This window comes from Papio anubis, chromosome 4 (genome assembly GCF_008728515.1).
Source record: "Papio anubis isolate 15944 chromosome 4, Panubis1.0, whole genome shotgun sequence".
Lineage (NCBI taxonomy): Eukaryota > Metazoa > Chordata > Mammalia > Primates > Cercopithecidae > Papio > Papio anubis.
Window position 1 is genome coordinate 139,194,903 of NC_044979.1, and position 22,571 is coordinate 139,217,473.

General features: G+C 54.1%; 2 protein-coding genes across 12 annotated transcripts; both read right to left on the bottom strand.

Moving 5' to 3' along the window:
* Positions 1-7: 7 nt before the first annotated feature.
* Positions 8-14,477, bottom strand: SRRT (serrate, RNA effector molecule). 10 transcript variants are annotated; one of them, XM_009202730.4, is made up of 20 exons: positions 14,120-14,477; positions 13,736-13,875; positions 7,280-7,408; positions 6,889-7,035; positions 6,449-6,637; positions 4,450-4,619; positions 4,147-4,331; positions 3,873-3,971; positions 3,671-3,788; positions 3,343-3,497; positions 2,951-3,012; positions 2,772-2,850; positions 2,275-2,463; positions 1,740-1,913; positions 1,508-1,661; positions 1,196-1,389; positions 842-998; positions 562-651; positions 322-448; positions 8-196 (listed from the first exon to the last, which is right to left on the bottom strand). In XM_009202730.4, exons 2-20 carry the CDS (start codon positions 13,855-13,857, stop codon positions 121-123), a joined length of 2,616 nt encoding a protein of 871 aa, XP_009200994.1. In that variant the 5' UTR covers positions 13,858-13,875; positions 14,120-14,477; the 3' UTR covers positions 8-120. The 10 variants fall into 10 exon arrangements, with proteins under 10 accessions (XP_009200994.1, XP_003895857.1, XP_009200991.1 ...); XM_003895808.5 differs by having other exon boundaries at positions 3,343-3,500; XM_009202727.4 differs by having other exon boundaries at positions 562-663; positions 3,343-3,500.
* Positions 14,478-16,290: 1,813 nt separating this feature from the next.
* Positions 16,291-22,523, bottom strand: TRIP6 (thyroid hormone receptor interactor 6). Of its 2 annotated transcripts, XM_003919581.4 has the most exons (9): positions 22,021-22,523; positions 21,644-21,771; positions 21,399-21,524; positions 20,770-21,141; positions 19,274-19,367; positions 18,994-19,163; positions 18,020-18,198; positions 17,005-17,125; positions 16,291-16,573 (listed from the first exon to the last, which is right to left on the bottom strand). In XM_003919581.4, the coding sequence occupies exons 1-9, from the start codon at positions 22,127-22,129 to the stop codon at positions 16,442-16,444; spliced, it is 1,431 nt and encodes a 476-aa protein (XP_003919630.2). In that variant the 5' UTR covers positions 22,130-22,523; the 3' UTR covers positions 16,291-16,441. The 2 variants fall into 2 exon arrangements, with proteins under 2 accessions (XP_003919630.2, XP_021791392.1); XM_021935700.2 differs by lacking the exon at positions 17,005-17,125.
* Positions 22,524-22,571: the final 48 nt, after the last annotated feature.

The window sequence follows — 22,571 nt, forward strand, 5'->3', positions numbered from 1 at the left end:
TCAGGAGCCCTGTGGAAGTGCTTTTATTGGCAGTAAGGCTGATCGTACAAAAAATTCTCAGAGCTGGATGGGACAAGGTAGTCATGAGTATGGATACAGGAGTGAGGAACGGTGGATGGCTCAAAAGAAATCAACATCGTCTGGGGCATCCAGGTCCCGATATTCCACAATGGCCCTTGGGTCTCCACGAACCATCCTGTGAAATGAGAGGTAAAGGATGAGAGCTGGGGGCTCCCAAAAGGGAGTTTGCAGGCAGCAACAAAGCTTGGGTGTCTGCCCTCCTTACCTGTTGCGAGGTTTCACATCTGCCCTTCTCCTTACCTGTTGCGAGGTTTCCCAGGATAACCTCCCTGGCCTCGGAAGGCATCGTAGTTCCCTCGACCAGCACCATATGGGGCGTGGGGGTATGGAGGGCCTCCTGTGGGGACTGCAGGGCGGACAGCACCAGCTATGACAGAGATTAGTGTTGAGTTGCAAAACTATGTCCTCAACTCCATCCTCTGTTTCCTTCTCCCAACGCCACACACTCACCAAGCCCCTTCATCTCCCTCCTGTACTTACCTCCGTAGCCCAAGATCGGGGGCCGGGGCTGACCGTAGGGCATCAGGCCCTGGGGAGTCTGGTGTGGGTAGGGGAGTCCCGGGGTCAAACCTGGGGGGAGTACAACACGGACAGGGACATGAATTACTGCGGGGGCGGGAGGGGGATGGGTACAATTGACTTCTAGGGCTATGGCCTGAGGATGGGGCAGAAACTTTTCGGGGTGACTGTTAAAGAGAAATGGGAGTCCCTGGGTAATCAAGGGAGAGGGGACATGCGACCTTCATGGATCGTATCTTACTCTGGGCAGGGCCAGGTGGTTGGGCTGGCTTGATCTCAGGCAGAGCTGGGCGCTTGGCATCAGTGAGGAAGTTGTTAAAAAACGCCACCTCCTTTTTCACCTCCTCAATTTTCTCTGCGTGCTTGTTGAAGATATGTTTGCGCACAAACTCAGGACCCTGGGTGGAGAGAGGAGCGGGGTCAGGACACCCAGGTAATGGTTGCCTCGCTCCCAGGCCCGACCTGGAAGGATTTCCAGCTCCCACCTGCCAGTCCAGTGAGCAGTTCCTCCACCCCTGCCCAGGCCTTTAGGGGGCTTCCTGTCTCAACCCCACCTCCCACCACTGTAGCACGGCCATTCTCCAACATCCCAGACCTTGAATTTCTTGCCACTGAGAGGACACAGCCACTTATCCTTGCCCAGTTCCTGCGTGTTGGAGGTGACAAACTTCTCCACTTCCTGCTCCGGGTCTTTGCGCCCCATCTTCTGGGCCTCTTCCTCTGAAAGCGACTCCCGCACACTCAGCAATGGCGTGAGCTTCTCCTCAAACGTCTTTTGCCACTCCAGCACTGTGGTTTGGGAACAGAGGAAGAAGGTTGGGAAGGAAGCCGGAAGGACGGACGATGGCAAGGGGCTGGAGGACCGAGGCCAGGGGCAGCCGGCGACAAAGGGGAACCTGGAGCTCACCTTCCCCATGACTGATGCGGTTGGGTGGCATGGGCCCCCGAACGTGGATGATGCCACAGCGATTGGGCATCTCGTCCTCATTGGGGTACTCACAGGTGTTGTAATAATCCAAGGAATGCACGATGCGCAGGTAAAGGAGGAGCTTGTCCAAGACCTAAGGGAAGTGAGTGCGAGTGCTCAGCTCCTGCCCTCACCACCTGAGCCCCCACGTGCCCCGTGCTGCCACTGGCACCTTGATCAACTTCTCATCCCGCTCCACGTTGATCTCTGCCGGGTTCCCTTCCTTAGGAGGCTCCTCAGGAGGGGCGCCCCCGCTGCTCCCCAGCAGCTCCTCCTCCTCAGCGCTCACTTCCTCGATCAGATAGTCGGTGATATTCTTCAAGATCGGGTTTTGTGAGGGCAGGCTCTGGTGGGAGGAAGACAGGCAAGTAAGGCAGAGAAAGACCTTCAGGGGAGGTAACCTGAGACCTTCTACAAGTGAAAGAGCAGCGAGAGAACAAGAGTTCACCGGACATAACTGGCGCCTTTTGCCCCCTTGAGATTTGTCTTCATTTTAGCTTTTGTTCCACCCCAGCCACAAGTGATCACTAGCATCCCCCCCGTTCTGCTGGAAGCTGGAGAAGGTGCTACCCACACAGGGAGGGACAAATGAGTGAGCAGGCAAGTGGGTGCAAGGGGGTTAAGGCTACAGATAGGTGAGGTCAGAGGTGCCCACAGCACAGGCACCATCAGCTGCTTCTGACAAAGTCCTTTGGGGAGTCACTGACCGTTGGCAGGGGAGGCGTCCCTGGTTCCGAGGCCCAAAGCTGGGTCCTGTCGTCCAGCGTGTGGATCAGCTTGGCCGCCAGCTTGATGTCGTTGCGCACAATCTGCTTGTGCTGGGTGATGCCATTGATATTGCGAACGCGCCGGGTCAGGTCCCTGTTCACACCAGGGCTCAGCTCGCACTCCCGGAGCTGGAGGGCAGACATCATTGGAAGCTTATCCCACTTACCCCACTTGCCGGAGAAGCAGCAGCTCTAAGACCCTCCCCTCTTGAGCACCAGCGATTGATCAGACTGCAAGCTCCCTGGGGACGGGGACCACATAGGTCCTGTCCATGGTAACAGCCCTAGAGCCTTGCCCAGAGACAATGTAGGCAGACGAAACGGTCAAAGAGGATGCAGAACAACTGGCCTATCAGACGAACAAAGTCATGCAGAGGTCCCGTGGGGCATAGAGAGCCTCCCTTCCTCTTCCCCACAGTCCCACCCGCAGCACTCACACGGATGTTCTGCAGGTTCCAACAGATCTCTTTAATGTTAACACTGCGGTCGAAGGTCACCCAGCCACGACGGAAAAACCTACACAAGAAAGAAAATGTTAGCATAGTCAAGCAAGGGAGTTGGTGTTGGCCATTAACATTCCCCTGCACTTTTCCCTCCAACACAACGAGTTACTCACCTCCTCTCTGGCTGGGGCTCTGAGAGCGCCACCCGCATAAAGCCTGGGTACCTTTTACAAAGCTGCAAGAAGCAGAAAACCAGCCCCATGTAGTGACTCAAGGATTCACTCGCTTCTTCCTCCAATCCCCCACTGTCCTCAGAACCCTAGGACTAACTGCTTTGTCACTCTTCCCATCCTTGGGCAGGGAAAAACCACTAAAGGGCTTCAAACACCAGCACCTGAAAGCCAATGGCGTGATCAGGACTAGTCCTCAGAGGCCATGGGCCCTGGGGAAGGGGCCTCCCTAACAGGTGAAATGGGGGCATCTGTCACAGGCAGGGCCCCACTGCCTTCCCTCTGCCCTCCACTTCTCCATCGGCCCTGCCCCGACTCCATGGGTCCCCACTCACGGAGATGATCTCAGCCCGGGAGATGTTGGGCGCAATGTTGCGCATGAAGAGGGAGCAGGTCTTATGCAGCGGCCGCGGCTTGCACTCCAGCCCGGCGGCATCCTTGGGCTTCTCCCATTCTTCTTCCTTGGGCTTCTCCTTCTCCTTGAGCGCTTCTTCTGGGCAGGAAGGGGTAGGAAGGAGTTGGTGCATTTTTATTACTGATTTTGATGGGGAGGATAGAGAAGCTTTCCCCTAAAAGCCACCCTCCCTCCCACATCAATGTCACCAACCGCTCACCTCCCTACCCGCATTAGAATGCACTTTAGAAGCAGAAAAGAAACCCTACCGGCCTCCTCCTTCTCCTCCTCAGCCTGGCCGCTCTCTGACTCCGACTCGGACTCCGACACACTGCCCTCATCAAAGCTGTCATCCCCGCTGTGCTTCCGGTTCCGCTTCTTGCTACTCTGAGCAAGCCACAGCGGAAGGGACAAGTCAGTGTGCCAGGACCCCAGCAACGACACTCTGACCCCAGGTCATAGACACCTCACCTTTTTGGCTTCTTTCTCAGAGTCTTCTTTCTTCTCTTCCTTGTCCCCGTCACCCTCCGACTTCTTCGTTTTGTCATCATTAGAACTGTCATTCTCGGACTATGGGAAGAGACAACCACTGGGGATGTCAAACCTCCCCTTCCACCTTTATCAGAGGGCCACCACCCCGACAGCTGAGGCCACAGGTTCATTTTCCCCACCCCTCCCAGAACACAGCCCCGCACTTGTAGCTCCTTTGGACCCCGAGGCAGCACTAGAGGCCCGGCGCTCGGACCTGCTTGCCGTCTTCCTTCTTCTCGTCCTTGTCGTTTGTTTTACGCTCCCCGTCCCCAAGGCCTGCTCCAGCCCGTCCTTCCTCTTTCTTGCCAGGCTCCCCAGGCTTTCCTGCCTGTTCCTCCTCCTCCTCCTGCTCCAGGATGCGGAGATCATTCTCCGTGCCTCCTTCCATCTTAATCACAGCTACCAACAAAGGGAACAGAGTTCACAACCCCAGGGCCCTGGCTCCTGTCAACCCGTGTCTGCCTGGTCCCCAAATACACCCACCCCAAATGCCTGCCACCCCTCCAAATCCACACACCTGCATCCAGCATCTTGACGATGGCATCAGCTTTGTCTATGTCCAGGAGAAGATTATCAAACCAGCCAGTCTCCATGAGGGACAGGAAGACCCTCAGACGGTTTTGCAGGCCCCCCCGGGCCTCCTGCCGACGCTTCCCCACCTCATCTGGGTGGTACTTAGACCGAAACCTGGGAACGAAGCGGGGGAGGGAAAGACAAAACAATTACTGGAAGCCAAAGCCAGGATGTGGGAAGGGGCCCAGGAAAGACAGGGCATAGCCCCCATCCTCTCACACCCACAAAAGGTCATCAAAACAGAGAGATTAGGGGATAGGGTTGCACTAGAACCACCCAACACCCCAAAAAGGAACCAGAAGTTGTGCTCTGAGAAGATCTGGGGGAAAACCAGGAACTAAGAGCTCTGGATTTGGGAAGACCAATGACTACAGGGGGACGCCAGGGTTGGAGAGGCAGATTTACCACTTTAAGTCTCTGGGAAACACTAACTAGTCAAAAGGTGTCATTTCCCAAAGCTTCAGAGAGGAAGGCTCAGGAAATAGCAGGCCCTGAAGAACCTCCCTCTCCTCACCAACCCCAAACTGCAGTCATTCAAAAACTGCTCCCGCCAACTCCCTCCACCCCAAGGTGGAAGACAGAGGGGGCCAGATAGCAAAAGCCCAGAGGCAGGGCACCTTTCTCCACCCGTGGGAAGATAAGCAAGACGGTGAAGGGACAGGAAAGACCGAAGGGAGAGACTGGAGTGCCCTTTAGAGCCTCAGGTCCTGCCCACAGGGGAGAGAGAGGAGAGGGCTGGAAGGTTAGGGAGGAAAAGAAAAATAAAACATTTCAAATAGGACCTCAGGGGGAAAACAGAAGAAATGAGGAGTATGAGGAAAAGGGGAAAGGGAGGAAAGGGGAAAGTGTGAGAAAGTCCCAGAAACCAAAACAAAGGGAAAAACTAAAGAGAGAGAAACTGAAAAAACCAACAGGGCAGAAGGCAGTGTTAGGCAGGGAGCAAGAACAGGGACAGAGAAGAATGAAAGTGCGTGAGAGATTAGGACAAAGACACAGAGCAATTTGAGAGGGGACAGCGAAGACAGAACAGAACCACGAGTGGGGCGGAGGAGGAAAGGAAAGCCGCAGGCATCACCTCCAGGATCTTTACCTTGGCCGCTTGGTCAAACAGAGCTCAAGATTTAACTAGCGGCGCCCAGGGCCCATGCTGGCTGGTGGGCCACCGGCTGGCTCCTGGCTGGGCGCCCGGCCGAGATGCCCTGCCCCGCGGGACTCCGCAGTGGGGCCTGACTGGCTAGCTGCCTGAGCAATCACATTCAGCTAAACCGCTGCATTGTGCACAGCAGTGCCCTGCCTGTCTGCCTGGCCGGGCCGCGCAGCTCAGCCCAGGGGCTCATGTATGGGCTGGGTATGGTGGGGGTGGAGGTGGGTTTGCTCCGAGCTCCGTCGATGAGCGGGTGTAGTTCCCAGTTCTGGCTCTTTTCAAGGAGGAGGAGCAGAAAGAGGATGAGGAGGAGGAGGAGCAGGAAGGGGGGAAAAGATGGTTGATTAAAATTAAAACATCCACAAAAGGAAAAAAAAATTAAAATTCTTTTTCTGTCAAATGACCCTGAGATCTTTGCTTTTCCTGTCTGGATTCACTCGTCGCTTTAGGAGGATGCCACAGTCACACGGGGTCCTGGTGATCAGGGATGACAATGACCCAACACCAGCAAATGGGAAGCGGCCTGTTTGCTGCCCCAAGGGGCCAGGTGGCTCTGGCCTGCTGCCTGGAGGTGTCCCACTCTCTGAGGACAGCAGGACAGGAGATAGGGCAGGGCGGGGGCCGTGGCAGTCGCTGAAGTCAGGGGGAGACCCCATCAGCCAATGCTGTCATACTTCCCGACCCCCACCCCCAGAAAGTTCCGGACAGGGGAAACTGGGAAGAGGACAGGGCCGCGGCTCCACCGGCGGGGCCAGGGGGACATGCCAGGGCAGAGATCCAGGGAAGCAGGGGCACTCACCACTCCTCATCTTTGTGCGCCAGGAAGAAATCCTGCATCTGCTGCCTCCGGAAATCCAGCTTATAGTCATTATAGCGCTTGACGGCCTCCGTCTCATCCACCGAGTCATCCAGGGAGAGGAGAAACTCCTTGAAGGTCTTCATCACAGGCGGCGGCACACCCAGGTCGATCTCTGCGATGCTGCCCAGCCTGGAGGGGACCCCAGTCAGAAAGGCTTGGTTGTTGGGGAAGGGTTGGAGGCTACAGGGGCCAAAGTAGCCAGGTGCCCCCCTTCTTTGCCCACCATGGACATCACCCCAAACCCCAACAGCTACTACCCCCATCCCAGGGACATGTCTCTGTGGGCCTGACCCACTCCCTGGCTTCAGCCATGGCCTTCAGCAACCCCATCCATCCCCCAGGCCTACCAACCCCCTTCTCCCGAAAAGCCTGGCCCTTACCTGGCCTGGATAGGCAGGACATGGTGCTGCATGATGTGGACGTCGGGGTGGCCCCAGGGCTGAGGGGGGCCATAAGTTGGGCCCCCACCCCCCCCAGCATAGGGCATCTCATAGCCACTGTGGTATGGGTCAGAGCTGTGCTCATCCCTGAGGGTGGGGGACACAAAAGGCAGAGAAGGGAGTCACCTCCCCAGAGCATGAAGGAGGACAGACAGACAGGGGTACACACAGCATGGTCTCCCAGACAAGGGTTTCAAGGGACAAAGAAACAATGGGTGATGGGAAGTTGAGAAAAGGAAATGACAAAGATTTAGGCACAGGTGAGGGGAGAAAGGGGAGGCCCAAGTGGAACTGAGGCGAAGGGGAGAAGAGGGAAACCGCTCCATCTCACCAGTCTCGCCTCATGCGCTTCTGTGGCGGGCTGAGTTCATGGCGAGGTGGCGAGAAGCGCTCTCGCCGATTCCGGTCATAGTCCCGATATTCACCCCGACTACGGCGCTCACGGCCACGGTCCCACTCTCTGGAGGTACGAACAAGTAACAAAGATTAAAGGTCGGGCATGGTGGCTCATGCCTGTAATCCAAGCACTTTGAGAGGCCGAGGCAGAAGATCACTTGAGGCCAGTTCAAGACCAACCTGGGCAATAGTGAGACCCCATCCCTATAAAACATTTTTTAGGCCGGGCGCGGTGGCGCAAGCCTGTAATCCCAGCACTCTGGGAGGCCGAGACGGGCGGATCACGAGGTCAGGAGATCGAGACCATCCTGGCTAACACGGTGAAACCCCGTCTCTACTAAAAAATACAAAAAACTAGCCGGGCAAGGTGGTGGGCACCTGTAGTCCCAGCTACTTGGGAGGCTGAGGCAGGAGAATGGCTAAACCCGGGAGGCGGAGCTTGCAGTGAGCTGAGATCTGGCCACTGCACTCCAGCCTGGGCGACAGAGCAAGTCTAAAAAAAAAAAAAAAAAAATTTTTATTTTTTAAAAAGGTAACAATAATTAAAGATGCAGCTGGATATGCCACAGCCACGCTCTTTAAACAGGCCCTTCTTACACCCTGAGATACCAGACTAAAAAGCCTACAATTATAAAACTTCACTCCTAACAGAAAAAGATTTTTCTCTAGTCGGGGCAAGCCACTGCACTCCAGCCTTGGCAATAGAGACCCTGTCTCAAAACAAAACAAAACAAAGATTCTTGTCTAACTCCGTGAGTTCAGCCAATACCCAAGAACTGATGGTTCTCCAACTGCTCTCTCAGCCTGGCCTTCCGCCTGAGCTCCAGACCCACATGAATCACCCCTGCTACAGGCCCGCTCACGGGCAGCAGGTCGGGGCTGCGGCAGGCTTCGATTGCACCAGTGCATTCAGCCCGGGTGACAGAGGGAGACCCTGTCTCTAAAAATAAAAAGAACTTTCTTAAAATCATCCCCCACTAGAAGTCCATCACCCCCTCAAATTCAACCTGTCAGAATCAAGCCTATTTGGCTGGGGACGGTGGCTCACGCCTGTAATCCCAGCACTTTGGGAGGCTGAGACGGGTGGATCACGAGGTCAGGAGATTGAGACCATCCTGGCTAACACGGTGAAACCCCGTCTCTACTAAAAATACAAAAAAAATTAGCCGGTTGTGGTGGCAGGCACCCTTAGTCCCATCTATTCAGGAGGCTGAGGCAGGAGAATGGCGTGAACCTGGGAGGCGGAGCTTGCAGTGAGCCGAGATCGCACCACTGCACTCCAGCCTGAGCAACAGGGCAAGACTTCCGTCCCAAAAAACAAAAAAAACCACAATCAATCCTATTCATCCCACCATTATGGGCCCAAATGTCTTTTCCTCCCCTTACTCCCCACTCTGCTGTAACGGAACAGCATCTTTCCCCAGCTGTCATTCACTACCCTCACCGCTAATTACTGCTCCTGCTAATCCTCTGCCTCAAAGCCTAACAAAGCTGTCCCACACTCTGCCATCCCCACACAACCTGTCCTAGTCCTTGTCCTTGTCCAGTGTGGCTCCTGCAGCCCTGGCTGCCCACCTGCTTCTGGTCTCTCGCTTCTGTCTCCCCACTGGCAGGCGGACCTTCCTCAAACACAAGTCTCATCACATCACACCCTTACTTCAATGCCAGTAAGCAACACTGTTGTTTTAACTTGGGCTCCTGGCTGTCACTCCAGCCTCTCGACCAGCCTCCCCACCAGTCACCAACCTCCCAACCAGTCACCCAGCCTCCCCCATCCTCATCTTCTTCTTCTTTTTTTTTTTTTTTTTTGGAGACAGTCTCACTCTGTTGCTCAGGCTGGAGTGCAGTAGCGCAACCTCACTCTCGGCTCACTACAGCCTCCGCCTCCTGGGCTCAAGCAATTCTCCTGCCTCAGCCCCTTCATACTCTTAAAAATGACTGAGGACATCAGAGTTTCTGCTTATGTGGGTTACATCTATCAATACTTACTATATTCAAAATTAAAACAAAACATTCCAAAACCTTCATTTTTAAATTACACAGTAAGATGAAATAGATCACATGTTTTTATGAAAAGTGATTATTTTTCCAGAAAAATTCTGGTGAAAAAAAGTGGCGTTGTTTTTACATTGTCACCAATCTCTCCAAGTTCTGGCTTTGTAGAGGATAGCTTCTACACTGAAATCTGTTGAGATATTCTGTTCTATTTGAAAAATGAGGCAGGCCGGGCATGATGGCTCACATCTGCAATGAATGCTAGCACTTTGGAAGGCCAAAGCAGGTGGATTGCCTGAGCCCAGGAGTTCAAGACCAGGCTGGGGCAACATGGTGAAACCACCTTTCTAGTAAAAATACAGAAATTAGCTGGCTGGCTAGAAGTGGTGGCTCACGCCTGTAATCCCAGCACTCTGGGAGGCCAAGGCGGGCAGATCACTTGAGGTCAGAAGTTTGAGACCAGTCTGGCCAACATGGAAAAACACTGTCTCTGCTAAATACACAAAAATTAGCCAGGGGTGGTGGCAGACACCTGTAATCCCAACTACTTGGGAGGCTGAGGCGGGAGAATCGCTTGAACCCAGGAGGCAGAGGTTGCAGTGAGCCCAGATCATGCCACTATACTCCAGCCTGGGCAACAGAGTGAGACTCCATCTCAAAAAAAAAAAAAAAGAAAGAAAAAAAATTAGCTGGGTGTGGTGGCATACATTTGTAGTCCCAACTAATCAGGAGGCTGAGATGGGAGGATCACCTAAGCCTGGGGAAGTCAAGGCTGCAGCGACCCATGGCCATGATTGTGCCACTGCACTCCAACCTGGGCAACAGAGTAACACCCCATTTAAAAAAAAAAAAAAACAACAGATAATCAGGCCTCACACTAATAAGGAGTTGAAAAAGCCTTTTCAGATTAACTGTAGACATTCATTTTGGATACTACGCAAAATTCAACAAGAAATAGGTTCTTTTTTTTTTTTTTTTTTTTTTTTGAGATGGAGTCTCGCTCTGTCGCCCAGGCTGGAGTGCAGTGGCCGGATCTCAGCTCACTGCAAGCTCCGCCTCCCGGGTTCACGCCATTCTCCGGCCTCAGCCTCCCGAGTAGCTGGGACTACAGGCGCCCGCCACCTCGCCCGGCTAGTTTTTTGTATTTCTTAATAGAGACGGGGTTTCACCCTGTTAGCCAGGATGGTCTCGATCTCCTGACCTCGTGATCCGCCCGTCTCGGCCTCCCAAAGTGCTGGGATTACAGGCTTGAGCCACCGCGCCCGGCCGAAATAGGTTCTTTTTTATCTTTTCTTTATGCTACCTTGTCCAAGACGGAAGTAGTTTCTCACAGGCTAGTTAGAACCTTCAATCTGAAATAGTGTCAGTGAATATTTCTTTCTCTGCTACATTAAAATGCGCTCTTCTATCTTGCCCTTTGAATGGACTTTGATATGTCTCACACAATATCAAAATGTATGCATCAGCATCACTGCCTATCTCACTAAAAGTTCCTACTTAATGGGAAGCCACAAGCCTACATTAGTAGATAGAAGTTTTCCAAAATTTTAATTCTCCTTTTTTTTTTTTTTTTTTTTTTGAGACGAGTCTCACCAAGCCGCCCCAGGCTGGAGGCAGTGGCCGGATCTCAGCTCACTGCAAGCCTGGGCCTCCCGGGTTCACGGCCTCCTGCCTCTTTCAGCCTCCTCCCCGAGTAGCTGGGACTACAGGCGCCAGCCCACTGCGCCTCTGCTGCTTTTTGTATTTTTTTAGTAGAGACGGGTTTCACTGCAGCAGCTTGTGATGGTCTCGATCTCCTGACCTTGTGATCTGCCCGTCTCGGCCTCCCAAAGTGCTGGGATTACAGGCTTGAGCCACCGCGCCCGGCCAATTTCCTTTTTTTTTTAAGACAAGGTATTTCTCCATTGCCCAAGCTGGAGTGCAGTGGTGCAATCAAGGCTCACTCCCACCTCGACCTCCCAGGCTCAAGCCATCCTCCCGCCTCAGCCTCCTGAGTAGCTGGGACTACAGGCATTTGCCACCACCCCCAGCTAATTTTTGTATTTTTTTGTACCGACAGATTTCACCACATTGCCCAGGTTGTTCTCAAATTCCTGGGCTCAAGCAATCCACCCACCTTCTCCTCCCAAAGTGTTGGTATTACAGGCATGAGCCACTGCGTCGGCCCAAAATTTTAATTTTCACTGGAAAGTGCTACTTCATCACTGGCAACAAATACTGACAGCTTACACTGAAGTAACAGGTTCTCAGTTCATTTTCAAGATGTCTGCCAAATACCCAAGTATGAACAATCACTGTTTGTCATTCATTCAAGTAAAAATAATGTCCCATGGAAAAAAGCTGTTAGTTCAGCTCACTCAATCACATGCATACTCTTGCTCAAGAAAACTAATGCAGGCCTGTAATCCTAGCACTTTGAGAGGCCGAAGCACTTGAGGTCAGGAGTCCCAGCTACTCGAGAGGCTGAGGCAGGAGAAGCGCCTGAACCCGGGAGGTGGAGGCTGCAGTGAGCTGAGATTGCACCACTGCACTCCAGCCTGGGCAACAGAGAGAGATTTTATGTCAAAAACAAAGACGTACAGTCAAGAGTCCAATTTAATCAAATTAAATGTTTTACTCTTTCATCAAGAACCATTGATAGAACTGGCATTTTTTTTTTTTTTTTTTTGAGACGTAGTCTTGCTCTGTCGCCAGGCTGGAGTGCAGTGGTACGATCTCGGCTCACTGCAACCTCTGCCTCCCAGGTTCAAGTGATTCTCCTGCCTCAGCCTCCCGAGTAGCTGGGACTACATGCGCATACCACGGCACCTGGCTAACTTTTTCTATTTTTAGTAGAGATGGGGTTTCACAATGTTGGCCAGGATGGTCTCGATCTCTTGACCTCATGATCTGCCCGTCTTGGCCTCCCAAAGTACTGGGATTACAGGTATAAGCCACCGCGCCCAGCTGGCTTTTTCTTTTTTTTTTTTTTAAACTCTTTGCTGTCACTGCCTTGATGTTTGCTAAAGCATCAGCAGTTTTACCCACCACTGCTATGGCACCATCAGTGGAAATGGCAATAATATGTAAACATTACCACAAAAAATAATTTTAGCCTCGGAGACTCCCTATGGTCTGCGGACATCCTGAGAAACAGGACTCTAACCAAACTAGAATATGCTAAAAGCACGCATTATGTCCACAACTCCAAGCTGTTCGTGTCACTCGTGTCTGGGGAATTCCCACTTATCTTTCTAAGTCTAGCTAAGTGTCACTTTCCAGTGGGTCCCTGACACACCACCTCCAGCACCGCTCCCCTCCTTTAGACATCCGTTCCCTTAATGCTTATCCTCTTTATGACTTCCGCTATGTATACTCATTTACAGAATACATCCACGGCCATTCTGAACCCCCAGGCCAAGCCCACACTGTAACATCCTAAGGTCAATAACCACATCTTATAATCAATCAATCCAATCAGCACCACCCAATAAACTCCGAGATTTTAGGCAAAACAGTGACAAAAAACCTAAACATATATTGTCAGGGAAATAGTCTGACAACCTCTCCAGTCAGATCAACTCTATATTATTATTTTTCTGAAGCAATCTTCCTAAAATAAAATTTACAACCTGGGCAACAGAGCAAGACTCTTTGTCTCTACAAAAAATAATTTTAGACCAGGTACTGTGGCTCATGCCTGTAATCCCAGCACTTTGGGAGGCTAAGCTGGGTGAATCACCTGAAGTCAGGAGTTCCAAACCAGCCTGGCCAACATGGTGAAACCCTGTCTCTACTAAAAATACAAAAATTAGCCAGGTGTAGTGGCGGGTGCCTGCAATCCCAGCTACTCAGGAGGCTGAGGCAGGAGAATTACTTGAACCCCAGAGGCGGAGGCTGCAGTGAACCAAGACTGCGCCACGGCACTCCAGGCTAGCCGACAGAGCGAGACTCTGTCTCGAAATAATAATAATAATTTTTAAAAGTTAGCCAGGCGTGATGGCCGCCCCCTGTACTCCCAAATTCTCAGGAGGCTGAGGCAGGAGGATCGGTTGAGTCCAGGAGGTGGAAGCTGCTATGACTGCACCAATGCACTCCAGCCAGGGCAGAACGAGACCCCATCTCCATAACAAAACAAAAAGAAAGCAAAAAAGCACGTTTTTCGTGCATGTATAAACAGTGCTTCTTCATTCTCAAACTCTTAGCTCTATTGCTCTGATCTGCAGAGAATTTCAAAAACCAAGCCACACAGCTAGTTACTTGGCCAACAACAAATAGGCTGAACAACAGCAAACGATCCAATGAGCCATTTCATAGGGTTCGCCCTCATAAAAATTACAAGGGGGAAAAAGAAAAGCGACGCGGGTGGCGTGAAACAGCATTAAATGGGGACAAGAAGAAGTTAAAAACGGCTCACCTGTCATTCCAATCGTCCCCTCGACGTCTTTCATCTCTCTCGCGGGAACGGTCGTAGTCGCTGCGCTCTCTTCTGAACTTGTCTCTGCGCCTTCGATCGTACTCGTCATCACTGTCACCCATGGCGCGGTCTGAGGGGGCCTGGGGATCGGGGAGGGGCGGTCAGGGTGGTGCAAAAGGACAAGCGGAGGAAGAGATCGTCCCTCGCGGGCACCTCGCCCGCTTCCCTCCCGCCAAGGCCAGCCCTCCGCGGCCCCCACCATCCTGGGCCTCAGGACGCGCCTCCAACGCTTCCACTCTCCCCGAGGGTCTCCCAGCACGCCCCCGTGGCCCCCGGTTCCTCTCCCGCCCCAGCGGGGCCCCCCAGGCTCCTCCCCTCCCCCACCTGGGAGCGGCCGCGGCCGTTGGACTCGCGCTCGGACGGGCTGGATTTCAGGGCGACCTGGGCCGCGGGCGCGCGACGAGGACGACGAGGAGGGCGAGACGAAGACGGAGCTCTTGGTTACAGGGCCAAAGAGAGGGGAACAAAAGTGGGACAACCAAGGATGGGCGGTAGCGAGCGCGGCCCGCGTTGCGCCTGCGTCACCCACGCCTCCGAGGCACAAAGCTCCCCTCTCGCGGCCCGAACTGGAACTAACGAACCGAGCGCGATGGGCGGGGAAAGCAGGGCGTGACGGGAAAGGGGCGGGGTTCTCGCAAGTCTCGCGCGGTTTTTCGAGACGAGAATGGCTAGAGTTTTAGGAACTACGGGAACTCGGCTGGGCCAAGCGCGGCCTCGGGGGGCGAAGGCGCTCTCTGGGCGCGAAGGGAGAGCTTCCGAGGGCCGAAGTCGAGGATCGCGCGTCCCCGGATGTGTAGGGGGGTCTGAGCCAGTTCTCATCCAGCCGTGTTCCCCCTACGGGCCTCCTGACCTCACCGGGGGGGTTTCGTCCTCTCCTCGGGCAGGACGTGGACTTGGGAAGCGCGTTTAGGGGATGGAAGATGGAAGCAACCATTTTAAAGCATCGTCTCCCACCATTTTCTGCTCCAAATATCCAGCCAAAAGTGGGTGCCACAGTGCGCACTAAATGCAAAGTCCGCCATTCCTGATCTTCCTCGACAAAAACGCCCCATCTTTAAGGAAAATTGGTAGATCTCAGTTTTAACCCCACTCAGTACTTGGATGATATAGGCTGTAAGTTAAGGCCCGAAACAGAGTATGGACCGCCCACATTCGGTGGACTGCCACGCCCGGGAGTAACACCAAGGCCCCTCTCAGAATTGAGTGTGAGACCTAATAGGAAGGCCAGCTGAGGTGACTCACGCCTGCAGTCCCAGCGCTTTGGGAGGCCGAGGTGGGAGGATCACTTGAGCCCAGGAGTTGAAGACCTGCGTGGGCAACGTAGCAAGACCCCTTTACAGAATATTTAGGGCCAGGCACAGTGGCTCACACCTGTGATCCCAGCACTTGGGAAGGTTGAGGAGGGAGGACTTGAGCCCAAGAGTTCAGGACTAGCCTGGGCAACATAGCAAGATCCCATCTACGCACAAAAAAATAATAACTGGGCTTGGTAGGATGCCCCTGTGGTCCTAGCTACTGGGGAGGCTAAGCTAGGAGGACTGTTTGAGCCTAGGAGTTCAGGGCTGCCTTGAATTTCACCACTGCACTCTAGCCTGGGGAACAGAGTGAGACCCTGTCTCAAAATAGATACATATAGGAAATCTTGCCTCCTCCCTAAGGCATGCTTGCTCCCAGCACTGAGAGGTGGGTAGTGACAGATTACAAGAGTTGTCAAAAAAAACTGGACCTGAGCCAAAAAGACCCAGGTTCCACCATTTAAGAACCATGCAATCTGGGGGAGTCACTCTCCTCTGGCATCCTCACATGTAAAAATGCAGACAGTGGCCGGGCGTGGTGGCTCACGCCTGTAATCCCAACACTTTGGGAGGCTGAAGCGGGCAGATCACTTGAGGTCAGGAGTTTGAGACCAGCCTGACCAACGTGGTGAAACTCCATCTCTACCAAAAATACAAAAATTGGCTGGGCGCGGTGGCTCACACCTGTAATCCCAGCACTTTGGGAGGCCGAGGTGGGTGGATCACGAGGTCAGGAGATCAAGACCATCCTAGCTAACACAGTGAAATCCTGTCTCTACTAAAAATACAAAAAATTAGCTGGGCATGGTGGTGGGTGCCTATAGTCCCAGCTACCCGGGAGGCTGAGGCAGGAGAATGGTGTGAACTCAGGAGGCGGAGCTTCCAGTGAGCCGAGATTGCACCACTGTACTCCAGCCTGGGTGACAGAGCAAGACTCCATCTCAAAAAAATAAACAAATAATTAGCCAGGCATGGTGGCAGGCGCCTGTAAACCCCGCTACTCGAGAAGCTGAGGCAAGAGAATCACTTGAACCCGGGAGGCGGAGGTTGAAGTGAGCCGAGATGGCATCACTGCACTCCAGCCTAGGTGACAGAGCCAGACTCCGTCTCAAAAAAAAAAGAAAAAAAATGCAGGTAGTAACAACAACTGGGCTTGTAATGGGCTACTGGGAGAATCAGATAAGACAGCAGACTTGGAAGTGTTTTGTAAACTCGAGGGATTATTATTTCTTGATTGGAGAAAGAGGAGACAGCATTTGGTGATGAAGTCATACAGGTGGATGTCAGGGAGGGTGATCAATCGAAGGATGGGAACTGGAACTGAGAACCCAGCAGGTACTTCTAGGAAGACTCAGCAGTCAGTGGTGACGGTGGCTGAGAGCTCCTGGATGCGCCAGGCGCTGCAGGCCTTGCATAAGATGTGCCCATCCAGCGGGTAGCAGCCCTGACACTCGCCCTCAGAGGAGAGCAGCAGCCCACACTCCTGTTGAAAAAGAAGCAACAATTGGCCGGGTGCGGTGGCTCACGCCTGTAATCCCAGCACTTTGAGAAGCCGAGGCGGGCGGATCACAAGGTCAGGAGTTCGAGACCAGCCTGGCCAATATGGTGAAACCCTGTCTCTACTAATACAAAAATCAGCCAGGCGTGGTGGCCAGCACCTGTCATCCCAGCTACTCAGGAGGCTGAGGCAGGAGACTCGCCTGAACCCGGGAGGTGGAGGTTGCAGTGAGCCAAGATCGTGTCACTGCACTCCAGCCTGGGCCACAGATCGAGACTCCATCTCAAAAAAAAAAAAAGAAAGAAAGAAAGAAGCAACAGATTTCCATCAGCCCCAGATCTCTGTGTTCCCCGTCTTGTGCTCTACCCAGCACCGCAGACACTGCCAGCCCCTTGCACGTGCTGGGGGCCCCTGACCTCACACTTGTAACAGCCAATGTGAAAACTTCGATCCAGAGCAACAATTCTCACAGTCTCCTCCTGACCTGGCTCAGGCATTATGGCCCCACCGCACACTGAGCATCTTGGGGCAAACTTCCTGCGGGGGAAGAGAACCAAGAAGGCCATCAAGCCTTGGGGTTGCAGGGCACCAACAATGGAACCCAGAGAAGGTGGGGCATAGGAGGGATTCAGGGAGGCCAGAGGTATGACCTTAAGTCTTGGGGAAGGGATGATGTCAAAGAGAATGAGAGAGGCTAGGTGCAGTGGCTCTAGCCTGTAATGCCCCCACTTTGGGAGGCCAAGGCAGGAGGATTACTTGATGCCAGGCGTTCAAGACCAGCCTAGGCAACACAGCAAGACCATGTCTTTAATAAAAAACAGAAGATGACTGGCTCACGCCTGCAATCCCTGCACTGTGGGTGGCCGAGGCAGGTGGATCGCTTGAGCTCAGGAGTTTGAGACCAGCTTGGCCAACATGATGAAACCCTGTCTCTACAAAAAATACAAAAAAAAAAAAAAAAAATTAGCAAGGCGTGGTGGCACACGCCTGTAATCCCAGCTACTCAGGAGGCTGAGGCAGGTGAATCACTTGAACCCAGGAGGTAGAGGTTGCAGTGAGCTGAGATCCTGCCACTGCATTCCAGCTTGGGTGACAGAGTGAGAATTCATCTCAAAAAAAAAAAACTAACAAAAAACGAAGAAAACTAGCCAGGCATGGTGGCGTGTGCACCTGTAGTCCCAGATACTCAGGAGGCTGAGGTGGGAGGATCACTTGAGCCCAGGAGGTGGAGGCTGCAGTGAGCTATGATCATTTGCCATTGCACTCCAGCCTGGGCAACAGAGTGAAACTCTTGTCTCTAAAAAATAACAATAACAAAGAATGAAGGAGGGCCAGGGGTGGGAAACAGGAAGAGACAGTCCTGGGGCATGAAGAGATGAAAGAGACAGGAAAGGTCAGACATTGTGAGACGAGGTGGAGCCTGGGCCTGACCTGTGAAAGTCCTCAATGCAGTGGATCTGGCTCGTAGCATCCACCGTGAAGGGGATGCCGTCGAGGCCACGGTGACACACCACGCAGGTGAAGCAGCCAGGGTGGTAGGCTTTCCCCATAGCCCGCAGGATCCGGTCCAGGATGGGCTGGGAGCATGTGGCACATTTCTCCAGGGTGGCCTGTTGGGAAGGAAGGCAGGAAGGTCTGGGAGCAGGCGGGAGCCATGGCAGCACAGCAGGCACCCCAGCAACCCAGCCATCTAATTTCTGCAGCCCCCTGCATGTAATTCGGTGAAAGGCAGACTTGACCAGATCTGAGTTCAGGTCCCAGCACTACACACAGTATTTAACCACTATGAGAAAAACAGGCATCAGGCTGGGTGCAGTGGCTCACGCCTGTAATGCTAGCACTTTGGGAGGACAGAGTGGGCGAACTGCTTGAGGCCAGGAGTTTAAGAACAGCCTGGCCAACATGGTAAAACCCTGTCTCTACTAAAAATACAAAAATTAGCTGGATGTGGTGGTGGGCACCTGTAATCCCAACTACTCGGGAGGCTGAGGCATGAGAATCGCTTGAACCAGGGGAGGCTGAGGTTGCAGTGAGCAGAGATCGTGCTGCTGCGCCAGCCTGGGCAACAGAGCGAGACTCTGTCTCAAATTAAAAAAAGAAAGAAAGAAAAAGAGGAACAGGAATCAGTAGTAATACCTGCCTCACAGGGGTGTCGTGGGAATCTAACACATTCTCTTTAACTGTAAGACGCTCCACACTTGTAAGAGCTGCATCCTTCCCTCCAGCCACCAGTGTTAAGCTACTTGCTTGATACTTGCAGAATTCCTCTCTGTTTGTACATCACTTTCAGTCACCTGGCTTTTAGCACCGTTCCTCCTTTGGGCTTGGATGCTCTAGTTCCCACCTTGGATGGAAGCTCCCTGCATCCAGTCGCTGACTCCCTCCCCACAGCCCCAGCCACTCACCACGTAGCAGCCCTCGCAATACGCCCTCCTCTCCACGGCATAGAAATGCTGGCCCCGAAGCTGGGCCCGGCATGTAGAACACACAAAGCAGCCCACATGAAAGACGCGATCGAGGGCCACAACCCCAGCCCCGTCCCCGACCACATCTTCTCCGCAGCCACCACACTGGCCTGAGGATAGGGAGGAACAGCATCAGTCTTCACAGACCCAGGAAGCCACTGTCGCCTCTGTCTCCCAGCCTCCCTTCCCACGCCCCACCCGCTCCACAGCCTCAGCTCACCGAAGTACTCCCCGCTGGGCGGGTGGTTCATGTCGTGCACCAGCTTCTTCGTCAGCCTGTCCAGCTCATCCTCTGGAGGCTGGCTCAGGTGCACCTGGAAGGTGGGAATCAGGGGCTCGGTCCTACTCTAGTTCCTGATGCTGTAATACCAGGGTCCTCAACCCCCAGGCCATGGCCTGTTAGGAACTGGGCTGCACAGCAGGAGGTGAGCAATGGGCAAAGCTTCATCTGTATTTACAGCCACTCCCCATCACTTGCATTATCACCTCAGCTCCGCCTCCTCTCAGATCAGCAGGGCATTAGACTCTCATAAGAGTGTGAACGCTATTGTGAACTGTGCGTTCGAGGGATGTAGCTTGTGAGCTCCTTATGAGAATCTAATGCCTGATGATCTGTCACTGTCTCCCATCACCCCCAGATGGGACCGTCTAGTTGCAGGAAAACAAGTTCAGGGCTCCCACTGATCCTACATGATGATGAGTTGTATAATTGTTTTGTTATATGTTACGTTGTTATATATTACATTGTTATATATTACATTGTAATATATAACGAAACAATTATATATATTTTATGTTCTATTGTTATAACAGAAATAAAGTGCACAATGAATGTAATGTGCTTGAATCATCCCGAAACTATCCCCCTCCCATCGCCCTCCCCAGTCCATGGAAAAATTGTCTTCCCCAAAACTGGTCCCTGGTGCCAAAAAGACTGGGGACTGCTGTAATGTCCCTGAAGGTGGCCAGGCAATTCCAGCTAGAAAGCTCATCTGAGAACATCTCAGCCCAGGGGCCCGTGGGCAGTTCTTTTTTTTTTTTTTTTGAAACGGAGTTTTGCTCTTGTTGCCCAGGCTGGAGTGCAATGGTGCGATCTCGGCTCACCGCAACCTCCACCTCCCAGGTTCAAGCGATCTTCCTGCCTCAACCTCCCGAGTAGCTGGGATTACAGGCACGCCCCACCATGCCTGGCTAATTTTGTATTTTTAGTAGAGATGAGGTTTCTCCATGTTTGTCAGGCTGGTCTCAAACTCGCGACCTCAGCTGATCCACCCGCCTCAGCCTCCCAAAGTGCTGGGATTACAGGTGTGAGCCACTGTACCTGGCCCCAGTGAGCAGTTCTATCCTGCTCCCCCATACCACGGCCCTGCCCTTACCTGTTCCACATCCCAGACCTCTGACTCTGCTCCAAAACCAGCCCCTTAGCCAGGCGTGGTGGCTCACCCCATCTCTACTAAAAATACAAAAATTAGCCGAGCGTGGCAGTGCATGCCTGTAATCCCAGCTACTCGGGAGGCTGAGGCAGGAGAATCACTTGAACCCGGGAGCCAGAGGTTGCAGTGAGCCAAGATGGCACCACTGCACCCCAGCCTGGGCAAACAAGAGCAAAACTCTGTCTCAAAAAAAAAACCAGCCCCCTAAAACACCACCAGCCATCCCACCCAATCAGTGTCCCATTGCCTGTAGGACCTGAAATCCCAGTTCCCCAGGGCTTACCTGGGGCCCGTGCTCGCCTCCTCTTCCTCCTCCTGCAGGGCCAGAGACCCCAGCAGCTTCCTCTTTGGCCCCTGGCCCTGGCTCTCTCTGGCTTCTATAGCCAGGCCCCCAGACTTCACCTCGGCCTGGGAGAGGAAAGTGGGGACCCGGGAGGGGCCCAGAGGCCTGAGAGGCTCCCCGCCTGGGTGGGCCACAGCCCCTCACTGGCTGTGCCACCTTCACTTGTACGGGGAAGGCCGGACCAGCTGGGGTGCTGGCAGTAGCATAGGAGGCTGGAGTGGGGCCCCCATAGGGAGACGCTGGGAGCGGCGAGGCTGGGTTCGGCTTCAGGGAGCCCGTGCGGTAGACAGGAGGTGGCAGGGGCTCGTATGCCTAAGGAGAAACACAGGCCAGAAGCAGTAAGCAAGGCTCCCACTCCAGGACCCACATTTGTGGAAATGACCCTGGGTGTGGGGAAGCACAGGCTTTTGCATTTGGCAAGGTCCCGTCCTCAAGTGGCTGACATGTTGGTACTTGCAGCCGTGCTTCCTCCATGCTGAGGTGCACATCACATACATCGGGGGGTCGGGCTGGGTCTGAGAGTCCAGAGAAGGGGGCAGGGTGCCGATGGGGAGGAGGGGCAGAGTCACCTGTCGCTCTGGTCGCCGTGGCACATGACCCCGACCCCCATTCAGCTCGGCCAGGGTGCTGCTCAACAAGTCTATCTCGGCATCCAGGCTTCCGGGGCGAAGGCCCCCCCTGTCTGCAGGGAGCCCCTGAGGATGAAGCCAGAGCAGGGAAGAATGCAAATCACCATAGGCCTTCTCCTGTCCTGGGTCCCCCAGACTCGGTTCTAGGGACGCCGCACATCCCACCCCGCAATCCCAGTTCTCACCTGCGTGCGCTGGAGTACTCCGTGGGACCCCACCCAGGCCGGCCCCCGATCTTCCGGTCCCCCTGGGGCCTGGTAACACTGCTCAGATGGGAGGGGGCAAAAATTGACCCTGGGGTGGGGCTGGAGTGCTGGGTTGAGGGAAGAGAGATCAAAGGTGGGGTGGCGGAGGACAGGAGGGGTGTGCATTTGGGGAGCTGCCCTCTTTGCTCCTCCTTACCTCCTCCCCCAAATCTAGGGTCCCAAGAGAGCGCAGGCGGCTGTTCCCCCCGGCTTGGGGAAGGGGTAAGAGGAAGCAGGCAGGGCGGGAGGCTGGAGCTGGAGGACAGAGGTGAGCGCCACAGCCGGGTAGCTCTTCTGTCTCACAAGGGCTGCCTTACCTGCTCCATGGGCCGGTGGAGGCCCCGGGGTGCCTCGTGGGATCGCCCTCCCCTGAGGGGCTCTGGCGGGCTCCGGCTGCTTCGGGGGCAGCCAGGTGGGCCCCGACATGGCCTGGAACGGGGGTACTCCAGACAGCGGTCTTGAAGCCCCGGGCCTCTGGCCTTCAACCGCTCTTCCGTCCCGCACCTCGTTTGGGACTCCAGAAAAGAAAACTTTTTCTGTCTTTTTTTTTAGCTCTTCCTCCCTAATTTTGGGGACGACCACGCCCCCGATGACGTCACCACATTCCTGGGGGAGGGTCACGTGGCCCCCTAGGCCCTAAACTGCCATTTCTCCCCGAGTCGGCCCCCTCCTGCCGAGAGGGGAGGGCTCTCCCGGGGAGCCCAAGTCACTGGGGGCTGCGGGCAGCTGGGGATGGGAGGTGCAGGCCCGCGCCAGCCTCCAAGTCCACGGATGCGTCCAGGCCCCGCGCCCCAGCCCTGCACGTGGCAGCCTCACTACGGGAGGCTGAAGGCTCCGATCGATCTCCACCCCTCTGCAGAGCTCTCCC

Bases quoted from the DNA above. Each gene is read 5' to 3' on its own strand.
- SRRT (XM_009202723.2), bottom strand. The intron at 1,390-1,507 runs GTGAGCTCCAGG...CCCAAACCACAG, and splicing joins CCGCATCAGTCATGGGGAAG to TGCTGGAGTGGCAAAAGACG. The intron at 999-1,195 runs GTCTGGGATGTT...CTCTCCACCCAG, and splicing joins TCAGTGGCAAGAAATTCAAG to GGTCCTGAGTTTGTGCGCAA.
- TRIP6 (XM_003919581.4), bottom strand. From the start codon at position 22,129: ATGTCGGGGCCCACCTGGCTGCCCCCGAAGCAGCCGGAGCCCGCCAGA. The intron at 18,199-18,993 runs GTGAGTGGCTGG...CCTTCCCAACAG, and splicing joins ATTGCGAGGGCTGCTACGTG to GCCACCCTGGAGAAATGTGC. The intron at 17,126-18,019 runs GTCAGGCCCAGG...CTTCCCCCGCAG, and splicing joins TGCATTGAGGACTTTCACAG to GAAGTTTGCCCCAAGATGCT.